This window comes from Centropristis striata, chromosome 18 (genome assembly GCF_030273125.1).
Source record: "Centropristis striata isolate RG_2023a ecotype Rhode Island chromosome 18, C.striata_1.0, whole genome shotgun sequence".
Lineage (NCBI taxonomy): Eukaryota > Metazoa > Chordata > Actinopteri > Perciformes > Serranidae > Centropristis > Centropristis striata.
Window position 1 is genome coordinate 130543 of NC_081534.1, and position 19662 is coordinate 150204.

The 19662-nt window shown below is 41.1% G+C and overlaps 1 protein-coding gene across 1 annotated transcript; it reads right to left on the bottom strand.

Moving 5' to 3' along the window:
• Positions 1-27: 27 nt before the first annotated feature.
• Positions 28-18464, bottom strand: serinc1 (serine incorporator 1). The gene is made up of 10 exons (XM_059356404.1): positions 18352-18464; positions 16533-16694; positions 14087-14280; positions 12862-12941; positions 10570-10707; positions 10010-10179; positions 7499-7589; positions 5847-5988; positions 4523-4747; positions 28-1120 (listed from the first exon to the last, which is right to left on the bottom strand). Exons 1-10 carry the CDS (start codon positions 18388-18390, stop codon positions 982-984), a joined length of 1380 nt encoding a protein of 459 aa, XP_059212387.1. The 5' UTR covers positions 18391-18464; the 3' UTR covers positions 28-981.
• Between the last annotated feature and the right edge of the window lie 1198 nt (positions 18465-19662).

The window sequence follows — 19662 nt, forward strand, 5'->3', positions numbered from 1 at the left end:
TGCAGACAGATGACAAACCAAACACAGTCAGCTTTTTCTTCACTTTTATTAAACGAGTTACATAATACTTTTACATGTCAAGAGTCAAATCATATTCGGATAGAAGCACAGGTGAGACAATTATACAAATGTGTACACACAATGTGTCTGCAAAGTGTGTGAGAAGCTACATGCTAATACTAATCACTACCAAATAATTTATCATGAAGTTTTCAAACAATCAATTTCTATTTTACATTTAATGTTCATTGCAAATGAGAAGCAACAAAAACAGGGATGCTTTTGCTGTGTGCAAGCTGCAGATGACACACAGCTGGTAGAGCTTTCATGGCTAGAATACCACACACACACACACACACACACACACACACACACACACACACACATCGCTTCACAGCACTGCACTTGTCTGGTGATGGTACAAGTTCATGAACTACAATGAGCCCCTCTGGTCTCTTAGTGCCACAGCTGGAGTCCTGCTCATACACAACTGAATCTATCTGATGACAGCACAATCCAAGCACTTCATTTACACATGACGGCGTTTCCAAAAAAGTAACAGTGCAGTCAGATCTCAGCTGATGCTGCAAACACTCTTTTTCCTCATAAAAGCTTCAGATACAGCTACTGTTAATGTCACATCAGGTTTGAAAGTAAAAGCATGCAGCCCTGTCTCTATAGAAACAAACTAAGTCATCCACAAGGAATACGTGGGATATATTTACAATGGTTAAAGGATGGAGCACTACAACAGGCTGTTGAGGATTCACAATGACATTAGACCAGAGGAGAGCAGGCTGCAGTCAGAGCTGGGACAGGTTCTGCAGCCTCCAGACTAAACGTCCTGATAGAGCCAGTCTGAGCACAGCCCGGCCCCTCCAGCTGGGACTGATGCAGGGTTAGCTACCTACTGGTTTACTGAAACAAAACACAGGTGAAGCAGAGCACGATGTGTGTATGAGCAGCGGGACGGTGTGAGTCTCACTCAAAGTCTCTGTTGACCAGGACCAGCGGAGCCACCAGAGTCCACACATAGAGAGCGATGCAGATCCAGCTCGAGGAGATCTTCACCCACACAGACGGCCACTTGCTGGTCATGGCCTCGTAGTTGGAGTCGGGGCTGCAGGCAGAACAGAGAAACACATGAGCTGGCAGGTTAATACCCCAAAAACAGAAAATAGAAAACTAAAAAAAGAAAAAGGGTTCACAAAACAGTTATTAGGGTTGTTGTTAGAGCCGGGGGCTCTTAAAGCCTCCCACGCTCACCCTTGGTCTAACTCTAACACTCAGAACAAATGAATAAAGTTAACCATTTATTGAAAGAATAATAGCCAAATGCAATGCTCAGCGCTGGCTCTCACAAGATAGAGTGATTACAAACTCCCTTAATTTTACATATACCTTCTTGGGTTTGGCTAACCCCGTCAATTGGGTGGGCTTTTAACGCAATTGGTCAATTTTTTGTGTGATGCTTTTCGGTTGCCACCCTTTACCGTGCATCTGGGGATTTGACATCTCCTTGACCTTTCATAATCTATGTGTGTGTGTGTGTTGTTTGCTGGGGGCTCCACATCCTGTCTCCCTTTCCTCCTCTTCTCACCACTGCCAAGGCCTGAGCTGAACTCCTCCACAACAATTTTCTTGTCTGAGACTGTCCCGAATGTGAGCTGAACCATGAGTTCATAATTTAACAACTCAGCCAATCCGAACATATTCTTTATCCTACATTGTCCAAAGTGTCGATACTCCAAAAAGTATCGATACTAAAACGTTGTATCCGGATACGATACTCATTTTCAAAAGTATCGATACCCCCCGTGCACAGCATACAACCTCAAAATATTGTTCTAATTGTTATTGTTTATTGTATTTTTTTTTTTTTTGCATTACCTCAGACCTGAAGCTTGATATCATAGTTGCAGTTTCTTTTTGCACAACTGTTTTTTATTATAAATATTTAACCTGTGGTTCTGTTAATTTTTACATGTTGCATTTTTCTTGTTAATAAAAATATTTCTGTTAAATTTTGGGGTCTTTGTTTTTATCCTTGTGGTATTGAAAATGGTATCGAGTATCGAATACTTTCCTGAGTATCGGTATCGAGTTGAAAATTTTAGTATCATGACAACCCAAGTTATCAGTACGTTCATTTTAATTTTGAATAACTTAAGCGTAAGGAAAGCAAATCCGTGTATCATTCGTTCTTTCCATTTTCAATTGGCAGTCAAAAATCAAATAATGAAAAATTGACTGGTTATTTTGTTATTTGTTTTTTATTATAACACAAAAAAAAATGCTTGTTTTTTCATATTTCAATATTAGGCTCAGATCAAAAATACGAATTGGAAAAACAGGCACCAGGATTGAATTTGATTTTAATATTTAATTGGTCGAGTTTACGTGACCCGGAAGTTTGACTGCAGTCAAGTGAGCCGTCACTCTCTTCTCTGTAGTCAAACCAGCTGTGGTCATGCAATTAATCTTATTTCCATATTTATCTGGTATTTACCTGGTTGTGTCACACTTTATTCTTAAAACTGAAAACCGCACGTCAACACATCAAATACATTTTCGGCGTGACGCAATTTAATTATTTCACGTGTTGTGTTTATGTAAAGTTAATATTTCATCTACTCTCTGCTGGTAAGAGTTTTATACTGAAAAAAGTGAAAAAGAATGACAGTAAAGTGTTTATCCTTCATGTCAGCTCGCTCTGAGCCGTTTCAAGGAATTTACCATAAATATCACAATACGGGAGCACTACATTATATACAGGCAGCAATCTCCGTGTCTGAGCATGGAGGCCAACCAGGAAGTGCCTTAATCCTGCAATCTACCGAAAGTTCCAGCAGGGGGCGCTAAGTTTCGCTGCAAAAAAAATCTGCCCATTCATTTCAGTGCAAACTTTGAAAATTTCTCACTTGATTTATTACCTCAGAAAATAATGTCAACACTATGGTCTCAATCGCTAGTAAAAAATCATCTTCAAGACAATCTGATGTCAATAGTTCTAATAATGGCCTCGTTTAGAAGAAAAGAGAAGATAAGAATCGTATGATTTGGGGCGGGGCTACCTTTGATTGACAGGTCACTAACAAGGCGAGCCGTCACCAGGAGAGAAGCAGAACAATGCGTATCCACGGCAACGTGTCAATAAAGTTATATATAACGTTATATAGATAGAAAAGAGGACGTTTAGCGGTTTGGTCTCATAACTTTGACCCTTTCACTGTATTTTACCTTAATGACAGTTTATTTGAACGTTTTGTTCCTTAAATGTCTTGTTCAGTGTTTGGTTGGACTAACAGACACTCCAAGGAGTCGCTGCTCAGTTTTCTGATGTCAGAAAGATACATTTTGTTTTTGTTTTTTTGCTAGCCAAACTAACATCCCAGTTAATGCTCCAGCTAATGCTAACAGTAATTATCAGCAGCTTCTCTCAGTCAGGTTGAGGTGTAGAGAGGCTGTAGTCAGTGATCAGATCCCTCTCCTCCTCCACAGTCCAGATATGGTCTGCTCCGAGCCTTCCAACGGGCAGTCCACAAACTTTATATGCAGTCTATGATTATATAGTTACCATAAATATCACAATACGGGCGCACTACATTATATAGTTACCATAAATATCACAATACGGGCGCACTACATGATATAGTTACCATAAATATCACAATACGGGCGCACTACATGATATAGTTACCATAAATATCACAATACGGGCGCACTACATGATATAGTTACCATAAATATCACAATACGGGCGCACTACATGATATAGTTACCATAAATATCACAATACGGGCGCACTACATGATATAGTTACCATAAATATCACAATACGGGCGCACTACATGATATAGTTACCATAAATATCACAATACGGGCGCACTACATGATATAGTTACCATAAATATCACAATACGGGCGCACTACATGATATAGTTACCATAAATATCACAATACGGGCACACTACATGATATAGTTACCATAAATATCACAATACGGGCGCACTACATGATATAGGGACGGCTGGTTTGACTACGGAGAAGCGAGTGACGGCTCACTTGAACACAGTCAAACTTCCGGGTCACGTAAACCCGACCAATTAAATATTAAAATCAAATTCAGTCCTGGTGGCCGTTTTGTCATTTCATATTTTTGATCTGAGCCTAATATTGAAATACGAAAAAACAAGCATTTGTTATCACATTTTTTTTGTGATATAATAAAAAACAAATAACCAGTAAATGTTTCATTATTTGGTTTTTGATTGCCGAATCAAACGAAAATGGAAAGAACGAATGATACACGGATTAAAGCACAGCACAGCGCTAAACTGAATTAGAATCTGGTGGACGAGCAAACGTGTGAAACCACAGGATGGCAGCTTAACCATCAACTGTTTTCTGCTCTAGAAGTGTTGTGAGGAAAGGTGGATATATCTCCCTCCTCTGTCGTCCAGAGACTATTTAAAGCTCATCCCATAGGTCCAATGGTCCTTTATGTTGCTGTGAAGCCCACCTGTACCAGTTGGTGAGCGTCATCATGATGTAGAGTGATGCCAGGAACAGCATGAAGTGGAAGAAAGAGTAGGAGTAGGTGACGCCATCCTTCTCATTGTCCACAGCCCTGTTGACTCCACCGGCCTCCTCGAAGCTGTCGGTCTGAGGGCCGTCCTCGATCAGAGCGGACTCGTCACTGGTCAGAGTCAGCTTGTTCACCTGAGCGTTGGACGAGTTACGGATACTAAAGAGAGACCAGAGAGATGTAATGAGACGTCTGCTGGCTGGAGAGTAATCTGTGAGGCTGATTCTCATCAACATGCTGCAGCTCACAGCAAAAATCCAAGAGCCTTGAATACATATTTTCTTTGACCCCTTTATAACATATACAATCTAAAGTCACTGTTTAATATGAATTTATAATCTACTTAAACATTTTTAATGTATTTTCTGACATTTTTAGAGACACTGTGAGCAAAATTAATTACCGTAACACATTTTTAAATAGAAATTAAAAAAACAATGAAAGGTTTTTTGGGTTTTTTTTTCTTTAGCAAGCACTTAAATATAATCAAGGGTAGCTGGTATCACCAAAATGTATTTTATGATAAAATACACATGTATTTTAATGCAAACAATTCTATCATTACCGTAACATCTAACCATTTTTTTCTCATCAATTTTCATTCAGATTTTGTTCTTTATACATTGTTGAAAAATGTATATTTATTTATTCATAATAATAATAATAATAATAATAATAATAATAAAAAAATACATTTTATTTGTAAAGCACTTTTCATAAAGAAATCTCAAAGTGCTACAGAAACCAGAAACAAAAAACAAAAGACTAAGAGAAACCTCAGATACATTAAAATCAGCGGTAGATAAAAAAGACACAGGTAATAAAGTACATTATTAAGAGATTAAGGTGCAGAGACAATTTTTAAAAAAAAAACATCTAGGGACAACCTAAAAATGCCTCCCTGAACAAAAACGTTTTAAGCCCTTTTTTTTATTTTTTATTAATAAAGTTTATTAAATATTTATTGTATACAAGTGTGGGGGAAACCATGACATTTTTATCTGGATGCATTACGGTAATGAATTTGTGAATCAAAAATATGAAAAATATATATATATATATATACATATATATAGAAAATATTATTTTAGCACAAAACAATGAATTGTGCCTCATTATGGCTATATTGTTCATTCATATAAAAGTGAAATATATTTAGTTTAATAAAGTATGTCCTGATAATCTTCACAGACAGAACTTAGACTGGCTTCATGAGAATCACCTGTGAGTTTCTTACCAGGTTCAACACATTTCTTACCTGGAGTAGAGGACACACATGAGGAAAAGGATCAATCCCACAATGCCCTGGGCATCCCACCACTGAACCACGTGATCCTGACCTGCAGGGCTGGTGCTGTTCAGCCCGATAATACCCAAGAGGCTTGGGTTGCATTTCCTGTCTGCGGGCCAAAAGAAAAAGAAGTTAATCCATGCAGTGTCACTGGTGGTTTCTGCCAGCTGTCAGTGATCTGATTCGTCTTCTCTTGTCCAGCTCACAGACACAGAGGCTGGAATCAGGACACCGTGTGTCTAAAAACAAGATAAACAGTAAATCTGAGGGAAATGATCTGCATGGACAGATAATTTACCTTGACAAGATTTATTCAATTAAGATTATTAAATCTAGAAATAAGCATGTTGAATGCCTAAAATAAGAAATTAACTCTTAAAACCAGATAAATTAAAGCTGCCAGCAGTGATGAACTGACCGAGCAGAGTGACCTGATGATTATTTGTTTCTTACCAAGATAAAAAAACTTTAGATTTCGAAGTGTTAGATCATTTATCTGGTTTTAAGAGTTCATTTCTCACTTTAAGCGTTCAACATGCTTATTTCTAGATTTAACCCTTAATAGGGCACTGAAATACTTGCAAATTAGAAATTTGAACCCTAGAGAATATTGAAGGATGTTACATACTGCCAGAATGTGTAAAAAAAAAAAAAAAAACATATGGACCCAGGGGAAGGGGTAATATTTTGAGAAAAAAGTTTACGAGATTAAAGTGGCAAATCTACAAGAAAAAAAGTGCAGATTTATGAGTTTTAAAGTGGTGAATCTCTGAGAAAAAAGTTGCTTTTCCCCCCACTTTTTTCTTGTAAATCTGCGACTTTTTTCACGCAGATTTGTCACTTTAAATCTCTTAAATCTCCTGGTCACTGAAGAATAACTGTGTTTGTACGACTGTTTCTTGCAGATTTTTTTTTCAAAATTTTTCATTTTTACATTGGAGGTCAAGGTCAATAAAGTTAATATTATTATATTATTATCACACTGATTGGTCAGATGTCATGGTGTCAGTGACGTAGCCTGATCTTTGCTGATTAGCTGGAAGAAGTCCATGTGGTTCTACGACCAAACAGAGAGACATGGGGACCATTTAGATCCACTGAAGTTACCAAATAGAGTTCTTCGCCCGATAACGGGTTAACAATCTTAATTTAAGAAATCTTCTCAAGGTAAATTATCTGTCAATGCAGCAAGATCATTTCCCTCAGATTTACTGTTCTTATCTTGTTTTAGACTAAACACCTTTTTTGCAGTGGATAAAAAAATAGGCATCGGCTGCTATTTGCTCTTTCTTGATGTCTGCCAGTGAGAGAGTGAGTGGACAGGGTTTTACTTCACTCTTGTCATTTCAAAGGATATTATTAGGGCCCAAGCATAGAGTGGTGCTAAATCGCCTGTTCCTCCAACCTTAGCGGTGTGTTTACTTTCTATCATGCAATCCACACTGATTCTAACTTCCACCACGTTAAATAAAGCATAATCTGCATGAGACATGTGAGTCACGGATTTAAAAAAATGCTTCTAAAAACAAGTCCACTGGGGATTGGATTTAATCATATCATTAAGCATAGTATTACTTGTTTTTTTAACTGGGAAAAAATGATTCTAGATGCTGTCCTACCAGGCTCATTGGTCATGGCAGACCAGGTCAGGTACATGGTGTACAGGGTAACCAGGGACGACTGCAGCAGGCCAGACCTGGGTTGGGATTCCTGCACACAGAACACAAGCCAATTAAAGGAAATTCAGTCTGTCATAGCCAAAAGTACTCAGGCTAACGAGCGAGCCACTAACAGCACTTTGTACATTATCTACAATTCTACAATGTCATTGACATTATATTAGTCTTTCTCTATAGCTGCCCTCACACGACGCCTCTCTGTAATCCATTCAACATTCTTCATGCTGAACAAGTTGAACAATATATATATATATATATATATATATATAGGTGTGGTACAAAGGTAACAATCTACAGGCTCAGATCTTCCCAGAAATGTCACAAAGTGAAAGAGGGTTTGTGTTAAATACAGTCAGTAGCATTACATTTTACATTACATTACATTTAGTCATTTAGCAGACGCTTTTATCCAAAGCGACTTACAGGAAGAGTAAAAAGCTAAAAAGCTGTATCCCAATGTCAAGGAAGGATCCTCAAACGGCTGAATTTGAAGGATACTACGTCATCGCCATCTGCCGAAGGACTGTCCTAATGTCCAGGATCCTCCAGAGGACAGAATCCTTCTTTTGCTCAAATCCCAAGGATGCATGCGTCTCTGACTACCCATAAAGCATTGCGCACACCGGTCTACCGGGAGATTTAAAAATGGCGAGCGAAGAAACAGCGACGCTGGCGGTACAATATGAATTTAAATATAGAAGTATTTTGAGTTTACACTGAATATTTGTTATCACATAACTTACAAAACGTGTGTTCAAAGTCATGCAAAACAAATGGCAGAATACATTGCCAGTCAAATTAATTGATGCCGTCTCAGTCAGATAGTTACTAATTGTTAATTCATATCCATCAGATGATGATGTATTATGTGCAAATTTAACACGTTGGTATGCCATTCAGAAAGTTATACATTTGTTTATTGTGTTAACAGGGACCGACAGTCCGCTATTATCCGTTATTGTTATTTATAAATAACTGTTATTGTACTGTCCTGTAAAATAAACAATAAAAAATCACAGAACACATCTCCATGGTGAATTATGCGTCACTGCTTTTATGAAACAGTAGCGGACAAATTCAGCCAGGATCAGTGAAATATTCAGGTTTAATCCACTTTGTGGCTTTTACTTGCGAAATCGTGGAGATTTAACCTTAAAGCATCTTCTACCATTTCCACAAATATGTGTCAGAGTGCTGATGCCAAAGACATCATTACATTACATGTCATTTAGCAGACGCTTTTTTCCAAAGCGACTTACAATAAGTGCATTCAACCTGAAGGTACTAGACATAGACCATAGGAATCAAGTAAGTATCCATGTCATGAACTGATTTTGAAACTGCGGTACTGAACTTAAGCAGGACGTCCAATTACACAATGACGCACAGCTGCACACTATGAAGAAGGGCTGCACGAAATGATAATCCTGACTATTTTGATCAATATTGTAATCACGATTATTAATCACGATTATTCATCATGTTGGGGAAAACATCTGTATTTTTATTGCACTACTTTTAAACAAACAATAGGAACAGTTTTTAGTGTCTGGTGCTGTTGTAAACAAACAGAGATCACTAAGCTAACACCTCCTGCAGCAGCAGCACATACACACTGTACTGCTACAGAGCTAACTGTTAGCCTGTTAGCACATACACACTGTACTGCTACAGAGCTAACTGTTAGCCTGTTAGCACATACACACTGTACTGCTACAGAGCTAACTGTTAGCCTGTTAGCACATACACACTGTACTGCTACAGAGCTAACTGTTAGCCTATTAGCAATTTGCAGACTGGACGCAAAGGGGTTAACATCCCCTCTGGCTCTACAGCTGGGAGAGACTGCTGCAGGATGACTGTGCCGCTTCGACTCGTTCTTACTCTTACTCTTAGATCGAGACTCCAAAATCTCGAGTAACACCAGAAAAAGTCGCTGGATTTGTCGCCAGTCGCTTTTTTGAAAAATAGTCGCTAAAGGGGTCTAAAAAGTCGCTAAAGATAGCAACAAAGTTGCTAAGTTGGCAACACTGCTTCACCAGCTTTTACAAATGGCGCATGTTGTTGTCGTGTAGAGTACTACGTCACTCATCAGCTACATGCAGCCTTAACTATGCGTTCGCCCCCTGGTGGCTGGTGGACGACTGGTGTAGAAAGTGCTTGATTAGATATGAAGGAGAGACGCATTTTAAAATGGAAATATCACAGACGATCAGGTTAATTTAATCGTTGCGGCCAAAATTGTGATCACGACTAAAATTCGATTAATTGTGCAGCCCTACTCTGAAGGCTGGTCCATTTGTCCGTTACAGCAGTGATAGGAAGGACTCTTGCCTCGTCTCTGGAGGACCCGACTCCGAAGGAAGGAGCCTACCAAGGAAGGATCCTTGACACTGAGATACAACCAGTTACTGTCCTTTCTTTAGTCAGACATGAAAGTAAAAGAGAAACCTGGATCTGAGGCAGGATGGACAGGACGGAGGCACCAACGCAGAGGAGCATGTTGATGCTGATGAAGACCTTGTTTTCAGTGCAGCCATCAGAGTGGGTGTAGTAGACGTAGAACATGACCAGTGACACCAGCGACAACAAGTAGTTGATTGTGGTGACGGACAGCAGAGCTGTGAACACACAACACAACTTCACTTCATATGTGTGCGGATAGACCAGGGGTGGGCAACTTAAATGCTGCAGGGGGCCACAATTTTTCATGTTCACTAGCACAGGGAACATATAGGGCCGTGCACTTTTAAATATTTTAAATATGTTTACAGTGCAGTAACTTAACATATTTCATGCTCAAATGCATGTATAAGAGTATAAATAGGGATACAAAAGGTTTGAAGCAAATAAAAAATTACTGTGATTTCTTTTTTTCACGTTTGTGAAAATAGCTTTTCAGACATGTTTTTACATTATGTCCATCACTGTCACATAAAACAGTCCACACCCAGCTAACAAACAGTTATTGTTATGATCAGCTTTTTCAACATATCAGACTTTGTCCATACCTGCATACCAGCAGCGAGAGTTGCCCTCCTCCATCTTCTCCACCCAGGACTCATTCCAGGAGTGAGCGAAGTCAATGAGTAGAACCAGCTGGATGAGGATGAAGCAGAAGGCTCCAGCCATGCCGATGTAGAACCACACTGTGAAGCGAGGGTACGTTATTATTCTGTCTCTTATTCTTACCACCTTCAACTGAATCAAACCAGAGTGAAGACACATGCATAGGCTGTATAAGCTTCAGCTAATATATCACACTTTAAAAGGTTTTAATCAAAGAAAAGTAGCTTTGCTTTTTGTGAACCCTGTGTATCTTTAGACTTGCATCATCTTAGACGGAAACAATATGTACATAGCATGTTTTATTTTCTTTAAAATGCTCATGTAAGACAGTATGAATCAGTTATGATGTTATATGCAAGCAAATCCCTGTAAATTTTGGTATCCACTAGGGGTGGGCGATACGGCCCTAAAAGATTATCACGATATTTAAGGGTATTTTTGCGATAACAATATTCTTGACGATATGAAAACATACTGAAAAATATATAGAAAATGATTTTTTAGTCTGTATAAATAAAAGTCATACAACAAAATAAAAATCAATCATAAATCTAAATGTAGTGTACATTGCAAATCTCAACAGTTGCCAAATACAAAAAAATGACTCTTGACTCTTGAGTATTAGCAAATAATAAAAAATAACCATCTAGGGGGTCTGGGGGGAGAAAAAATTGAACATTTTATAGTACAATGTGATCAATCTTGTCCACTTTGAGAGCTAAATGTGAGCAAAAACCTTACATAAGCTCACTTTTTTTTTTTTCATAAAAGCCCAAATTTGGTGCCTCTCACACATTCTAATGCCACTATTCCATCATAACACTGATCTTATCATTGCATATTTTAATTAATTATTGTAAAGGAGAATAAGGGTTCTTGTATGTTTTATTTAAGGCATCTTATTTTGACACAGTCTTATTGAAAATTCTGTGGTGGATTCTGTGCCCTTATTTTGAAAACTGCATTTGTTCAGTGACAGGAAGTAATAGTAGGTTTTTGTGATTAACCCAACTTTAATTGTTAGCTAATGTTAGCTCACGGCTAAAGAACGGCATAATGAAACAGTGTGTTTGGACCGTTTGGACCTCTGACGCCCGGACAGGTTGATAGGATTTAGTTCGGCTCGCGCACACACAGACGCACACAGAGAGACGATGTGGGGACCGACTGATACAGACAGGTAGGTTCTTGTTTTGAAACGCAGTGGGGAGGGCAGCTCGGTATATTCAGTGTGTGTGTGTGTGTGTGTGTTGGAGGAGGACAGAGAGGTGGTCAGGGTTTTGACTGACTGACGGGTAACAGACACTCTGCTGAGCAGAGACACAACGTAAAATAACTTTATATTATGAATAGTGTAAATATACTTTCAGTAGCTTGAAATGTGATTTTAGCGCAGCACATGAGACTCTGGCGGGCCGCCACAGTCTAGTAATTAATGGGAACCCTTACACCACTATGTCAAGAAGTAGGAATGTTGCCAATTTCATGATATGCATTTTATTTTACCCATAAAAAATATACCGGTATATTCTAAATTTGGCGACTTTTCAGACCCCTTTAGCGACTTTTTTTCAAGAAAGCAACTGGAGACAAATCCAGCGACTCATTCTTACTCTTCTTCTCGAGCCCCCTTTAGCGGCAGTTAGCTACAGTTAGCTCTGTAGCAGTACAGTGTGTATGTGCTAACAGGCTAACAGTTAGCTCTGTAGCAGTACAGTGTGTATGTGCTGCTGCTGCAGGAGGTGTTCACTTAGCGATCTCTGTTTGTTTACAACAAGCACCAGACACTCTGTGCACAGTTAGTGATGCCGTTAATTCACCATCACTATGTTTATGATCAGCGGAGACTCTGTGCATAATTAGCCATGCTGCTTTCAGCTGCTGACGTTGTGCACAGTTTACAACGGTGAAAACCAAACGTCACCTCCAGAGTCTCTAAATCCCTCTGGGGGCTAACTTGTAGTGGAGACACGCAGAGTGAGAGGACTTTAGAGAGTGCGTGGCCTGAGATTTTCCTGGTGGCCACTTTCCGTGGAAACACGGCTATAGTAATTCTGTGGGAAACACTGGTTCTAAAGCTTGTTTTGTAGTTGAGTGTCATTTTTTATGCTTTCTAAATTGCTGATTAATATTAATACACACAAACCATCCAGGGAACAAATAACCCTTCACCCCAGCTGCATTTATTTTAATTAATGAGTAAAAAAAAGACAACAAAGGATGAGATCAGTTACCAGTAGTGAAGGGGCCTTCTGAGATGAAAAATGATCCAATAGTGATGGCAGCGGCTGCAGCAAACTTAAAGAACCAAAACCTGCAACAAAGAGTTCTTACATCAGTCATGGATTGGATGGATGGATGGGTGGATGGATGGGTGGGTGGATGGATGGAGGGTGGGTGGGTGGGTGGATGGATGGATGGATGGATGGATGGGTGGATGGATGGATGGAAGCGTCTTTGTGTATTTTGAAAAGCGCTATATAAAACTGATGCATTATTATGGATGGATGGATGGATGGATGGGTGGATGGATGGATGGATGGATGGGTGGGTGGGTGGGTGGATGGATGGGTGGGTGGGTGGGTGGATGGATGGGTGGATGGATGGATGTATAGATGGATGGATGGACTGTAAGGGTCGATGGATTGCATACATAAATGGATGGACTGGATGTATGGATAGCTGGATGGATGGATGGATGGATGGATGGATGGATGGGTGGATGGATGGATGGGTGGGTGGGTGGATGGATGGGTGGGTGGGTGGGTGGATGGATGGGTGGATGGACTGTAAGGGTCGATGGATTGCATACATAAATGGATGGACTGGATGTATAGATGGATGGATGGATGGATGGATGGATGGATGGATGGATGGATGGGTGGATGGATGGATGGTGGATGGACTGTAAGGGTCGATGGATTGCATACATAAATGGATGGACTGGATGTATAGATGGATGGATGGATGGATGGATGGATGGATGGGTGATGGATGGATGGATGGATGGATGGATGGATGGATGGATTGCATACATAAATGGATGGATGGATGGATGGATTGCATACATAAATGGATGGATGGATGTATAGATGGATGGATGGATGGATGGATGGATGGATGGATTGCATACATAAATGGATGGACTGGATGTATAGATGGATGGATGGATGTATAGATGGATGGATGGATGATGGATGGATGGATGGATGGATGGATTGCATACATAAATGGATGGACTGGATGTATAGATGGATGGATGGATGGATGGATGATGGATGGATGGATGGATGGATGGATTGCATACATAAATGGATGGATGGATGGATGGATTGGTGGATGGGTGGATGGATGGATGGATGGATTGCATACATAAATGGATGGACTGGATGGATGGATGGATGGATGGATTGCATACATAAATGGATGGACTGGATGTATAGGTGGATGCTGACTCACCCATTGTGCAGGGCAGCTCGGGGGTCGTGGCTGCTCTTGACTTTGATCATGAGAAGAGAGAAGAGGAGGAAGAACATGGCCATGCCGAAGCAAACTCGGTAAACAGCCTTGTAGCCAACCAGCACGTCACAGTTCACATGACCCTCCACGCCAGGAATAGACGAACCCATCCCTCCTTCACAGAAACCTGGAATCTACAGCAGCACAGACAGAAGCGATGATGCTACACCAGGAAGCCATTTTAAGCTAGATCACAGACTCAGACTTCTTCAGGTCACAAGGCTGGCCTGCTGCCCAGAACAGAGTGTCCTACACCCAAGAGAGCGGCTTCACCTTTCCCCCCAACTTAACTCAGGGCTTCTGAGATCAGAAAGAAAGAACAAACAAAGAGCTCACCTCAATAAAACTAAAAGTGAGAGTCAGTGTCTCATCAATGATTTTGAAACATTAATGAAACATACAACTTCATTTTCAAAGGAATATTAAAACACAAATGTTAATATAAAACTTGCTTGAATGAAACATCTGCAACCAGCTCACACATCACACTGTATTAAATAGGGGTGCAACCCCTTAGCAACTATTATTCAAGAAGCGACTAGAGACAAATCCAGCGACTCCTTCTTACTCTTCTTAACGAGCCGCTAACGAGCTGGAGGCCGGCTCGTTAAGAAGAGCCGTTAGCAGTAAGCTACAGTTAGCTCTGTAGCAGTACAGTGTGTATGTGCTAACAGGCTAACAGTTAGCTCTGTAGCAGTACAGTGTGTATGTGCTAACAGGCTAACAGTTAGCTCTGTAGCAGTACAGTGTGTATGTGCTAACAGGCTAACAGTTAGCTCTGTAGCAGTACAGTGTGTATGTGCTGCTGCTGCAGGAGGTGTTCACTTAGCGATCTCTGTTTGTTTACAACAAGCACCAGACACTCTGTGCACAGTTAGCGAAGCCTGTTTATTCACAATCACTATGTTTATGATCAGAGGAGACATAATTAGCCATGCTGCTTTCAGCTGCTGACGTTGTGCACAGTTAGCGACGGTGAAAACCAAACGTCACCTCCAGAGTCTCTAAATCCCTCTGGGGGCTAACTTGCCCTCCCCTCGTTTTTTTTTCTTCTTCTTCTACAGCTTGGCATCTAGCCGCCATACTGTATCATCAAATGCTACGCTGCCCCCGTGCGGAAGGCACCAGTAATACAACTTTTTTTCCTTCCAGAATTATTCGATTTTTTAAAATTATTTAATGACTATTCGAAAATCGATGCCCATCCCTAGTTGTATGGGTGTTGTACTATAACAAATTAATGGTTGCAGTTCTTCTGTTAGTTTGTCCTGTAAATTGTTGTTATTTATTTTAAATTCAATATTTTATTAACTACCTCAGGCATTGTGATTTCCTTTATTTGTTAAAGAAAAATACTGCAGTGTTATTGTTTTTCAATAAAATAAAATTCAAACATTGAAGGTTCAGCTGTGAGTTATAAAAAAAAAAATCGGTATCGGTAAGCAGAAATCTGTTTTAACACGTATAAATTGTCTGAAATTCCAGTCAGCATGATAACAAAGAACAATCTTTAAATAGGTGCACTGAGGAGGCAACTGTGATTCATCGCTTTATGAGTCAGTTTTGTCTTTGCAGCTTCTTATTGTACTCGGGAGCCAGTACATGTTAACAAACAATATCTAATTATGTATTATATTCAAGTTAAAAACAAAACAAAGGAGTACAATGTGGACACGGATGGCTTTGTCTTCTATCAGGGGCTGAAACAAACAATGTGTACAATTATAGACACACAAGTGGATAGTTTATATGACACAGAGCTTATGCTGAAGTGTTCATATTTTCATTATGCAAGGTTTTTGCATGAAAACAGATTTATAATTAACAAAAACGTTTTTTGACGTACCTTCCTCACAAAAAAACGCCCCTTCACAATAAAAGTAACAGGTAACAACCCCATTATACAATAAAATAGCTAATAGGACAGGGTTCCAGCACTGGAATACAGACCATTAGGGCTGCAACTAATGATTTTTTTCATTATTGATTAATCTGTCGATTATTTAAACGATTAATCGATTAGTTGTTTGGTCAATAAAATGTTGAAAAATATCAATCAGTGTTTCCCAAACCACAAGATGACGTCCTCAAAGCTCTTGTTTTTTCCACAAACCAAAGATTCAATTTATTGTCATAAAGAAACAAACAACGAAACCAGAAATATTCACATTGAAGAAGCTGAAATGAGAGAATTTGGACTTATTGTCTTTAAAACCAACTCAAACCAATTATTCGACTATCAAAATAGTTGGCGATTCATTTAATAATCAATTATTGTTCGATTGATCGAATAATTGTTGCAGCTCTACAGACCATACAGTCGTTCTGTTGTTCTGCACTGTAAGCATTAATAACCCACGGTTTGGTTAATGTAAGGAACCTGTACCTTCTTCAGCTGCCCCTCCATGCCGGGCATCAGCATGATGCAGGCTACAGCCACGCCCAGCAGCAGGAAGAAGGCGTAGATGAGGCGAGTCACCGTCGAGTTGTTTCCACTGGGGCAGCACCGACACAGCAGGCAGGGGGCGCTGCCGCACAGGCACGGGATCTGCAACAAACAAGGGTTAAAATACTCAGTCCCCACTCTGACCCCCAGACAAACAGGCAGGTATGAAGGCTGAGGGGTCCATGTGCTGAAGGTCCCCACATGTCGCAATAACCCTCCTGCTGCTGATATCGGGGGGTAATACCCCTCCTGCTGCTGATACCGGGGGGGTAATAACCGGGGGGTATTACCCCTCCTGCTGCTGATACCGGGGGGTAATAACCGGGGGGTAATAACCGGGGGGTAATACCCCTCCTGCTGCTGATACCGGGCCGGGCCGGGCCGGGGTCCATGTGCTGAGGGTAATACCCCTCCTGCTGCTGATACCGGGGGGTAATAACCGGGGGGTAATACCCCTCCTGCTGCTGATACCGGGGGGTAATACCCCTCCTGCTGCTGATACCGGGGGGTAATAACCGGGGGGTAATACCCCTCCTGCTGCTGATACCGGGGGGTAATACCCCTCCTGCTGCTGATACCGGGGGGTAATACCCCTCCTGCTGCTGATACCGGGGGGTAATAACCGGGGGGTAATACCCCTCCTGCTGCTGATACCGGGGGGGTAATAACCGGGGGGTATTACCCCTCCTGCTGCTGATACCGGGGGGTAATAACCGGGGGGTAATAACCGGGGGGTAATACCCCTCCTGCTGCTGATACCGGGCCGGGCCGGGCCGGGGTCCATGTGCTGAGGGTAATACCCCTCCTGCTGCTGATACCGGGGGGTAATAACCGGGGGGTAATACCCCTCCTGCTGCTGATACCGGGGGGTAATACCCCTCCTGCTGCTGATACCGGGGGTAATAACCGGGGGGTAATACCCCTCCTGCTGCTGATACCGGGGGGTAATACCCCTCCTGCTGCTGATACCGGGGGGTAATACCCCTCCTGCTGCTGATACCGGGGGGTAATAACCGGGGGGTAATACCCCTCCTGCTGCTGATACCGGGGGGTAATAACCGGGGGGGTAATACCCCTCCTGCTGCTGATACCGGGGGGTAATACCCCTCCTGCTGCTGATACCGGGGGGTAATACCCCTCCTGCTGCTGATACCGGGGGGTAATACCCCTCCTGCTGCTGATACCGGGGGGTAATAACCGGGGGGTAATACCCCTCCTGCTGCTGATACCGGGGGGTAATAACCTGGGGTAATAACCCCTCCTGCTGCTGATACCCGAGCTGTTTACATCCTGCGGTCTGTTGACATCACCGACAGCTGCGTGCTCACAACGTCCACAAGCACAAACAACAACAACAACAACAACGTACATTAACCTACATTGATTTCGCAACAAGACGATGTGACGTCATGTGGTTATTTAACGTGAGCTTCATGTTTTCCAAACAAAGGCAGACGCCATGTAGCTTCAGTAGCTTCAGTAGCTAACACCATGAACAATAACCAGCCTGCTCTCTCTATACATCACCTCTGTGTCAGTATTATGTTTATTATGTTTATTTTATTTATTATGTGTATGCTAACTAGCGCTGCGTTAACTAGCGCTGTTTATTAGCGCTGCGCCACATCCACCCGGCCTGCCGTCTGTTACTGCGCAGTCATGATTGTTCGGTCGAGGCTGAATAATAGCGATAATAAAACAGAAACCACCGTCTGACTGTGAAACACAGACACAGACAGACAGACAGACAGTCTCTTACCCAGCTCGCCATGGAGCACAGGCCCAGAACGGCTCCCATGATGTTTGTTCCTCTGTCGGGTCGTTAGATGGTTTCTGCTTGTTGTTTCTTAGAAGATGGATGATGCGCTCTCTCTTCTTCTGCTGATTAAAGCTGCAGTAGTTTAGATGGACACCAGCGCTCTGCTGCCCCCACAGGACGACCGAGGAACTGACCTCTCTAATCTCTGCTACACCTAAACAACCAGACTAATGCTGATACTTTGTAATAATTCTAGGTGAAAATAATAGAATATTGGTGTATTTGTTTCTTTAAGAAACACATTCACGAAGGATTTAAAATCAAGTGAGTTTAATAGCCAAAAAAGACCAGTTCTTCAGTGGTGGTTCTACCCAGGGGCCTCCAGGGGCCACTGCCCCTGTGAAGAAGCCCTTGGCCCCTGCTGTGGCCCCTGTGTCAAATTAATAATAAAATGATCAATTTATAACAATGAACAATGGAACAATTCTTACCTATTTTTTCTTCAAACAATATTGCATTGAACACAAAAGGAACCCAAAATGTGTACATTGTGTAGTTAAATAAATGCAATAAAAGCTTGTGTATATTAAAAAAGATCATTCTGACTGTACTGCACTTTCAAAAAACAAAAAAAGGAATTGTGCACAAAGATGAGAAATATCTTTGTCGTACAAAAATAACTGTTCTTGTTGGTAAGTCTCATTTTTTCAATCAATGTATTTGTATCTTCCAAATATACTTAAATTAGATTTTTAAATGAGGTAAAATAAAGGTTTTAAATGCTTAAATATCATATTTGCAGTTTTTAAATATTCCCCTCCGATTAAACACTGGCCCCTCCTTTCCCCCACAGTAAAAATGGTCTAGAACCGCCACTGCAGTTCTTATTTGAGGTTCTGGGTGTCCCACCCAGCAGTTTCAATGGTTCATATGGGGGTCATCCCTATGTTCTCCGTTTTTCCCAAAAAGGGTCCTATGTTTCCCTGTAGCGATACATACCTGGGAGCATAGGACCCTTTTTCTGGAAAAGGCCCCCCCAATCAATCAGTCTTTACGGTAGACTCTCAGCAGCCAGCAGGTTACCGTCACATGGCCATTAGCTCAAGCAGCACTAAACTTAAATTTGCACAGCAGCTACTCTCTGGTTACTTTGCAGTTATTTTTTTTGCTTTTTAAATCTAGGATCACTCATGTTTGTATATTCCCACCCCTAATCACATTCTCTTGCATCAAGGCTTAGCTTTTTCCTTTTAGGGTTAGGGTTAGGCCTATTCGCCATGGAATATGGCAGTAAAAAGTAACATAGGACCC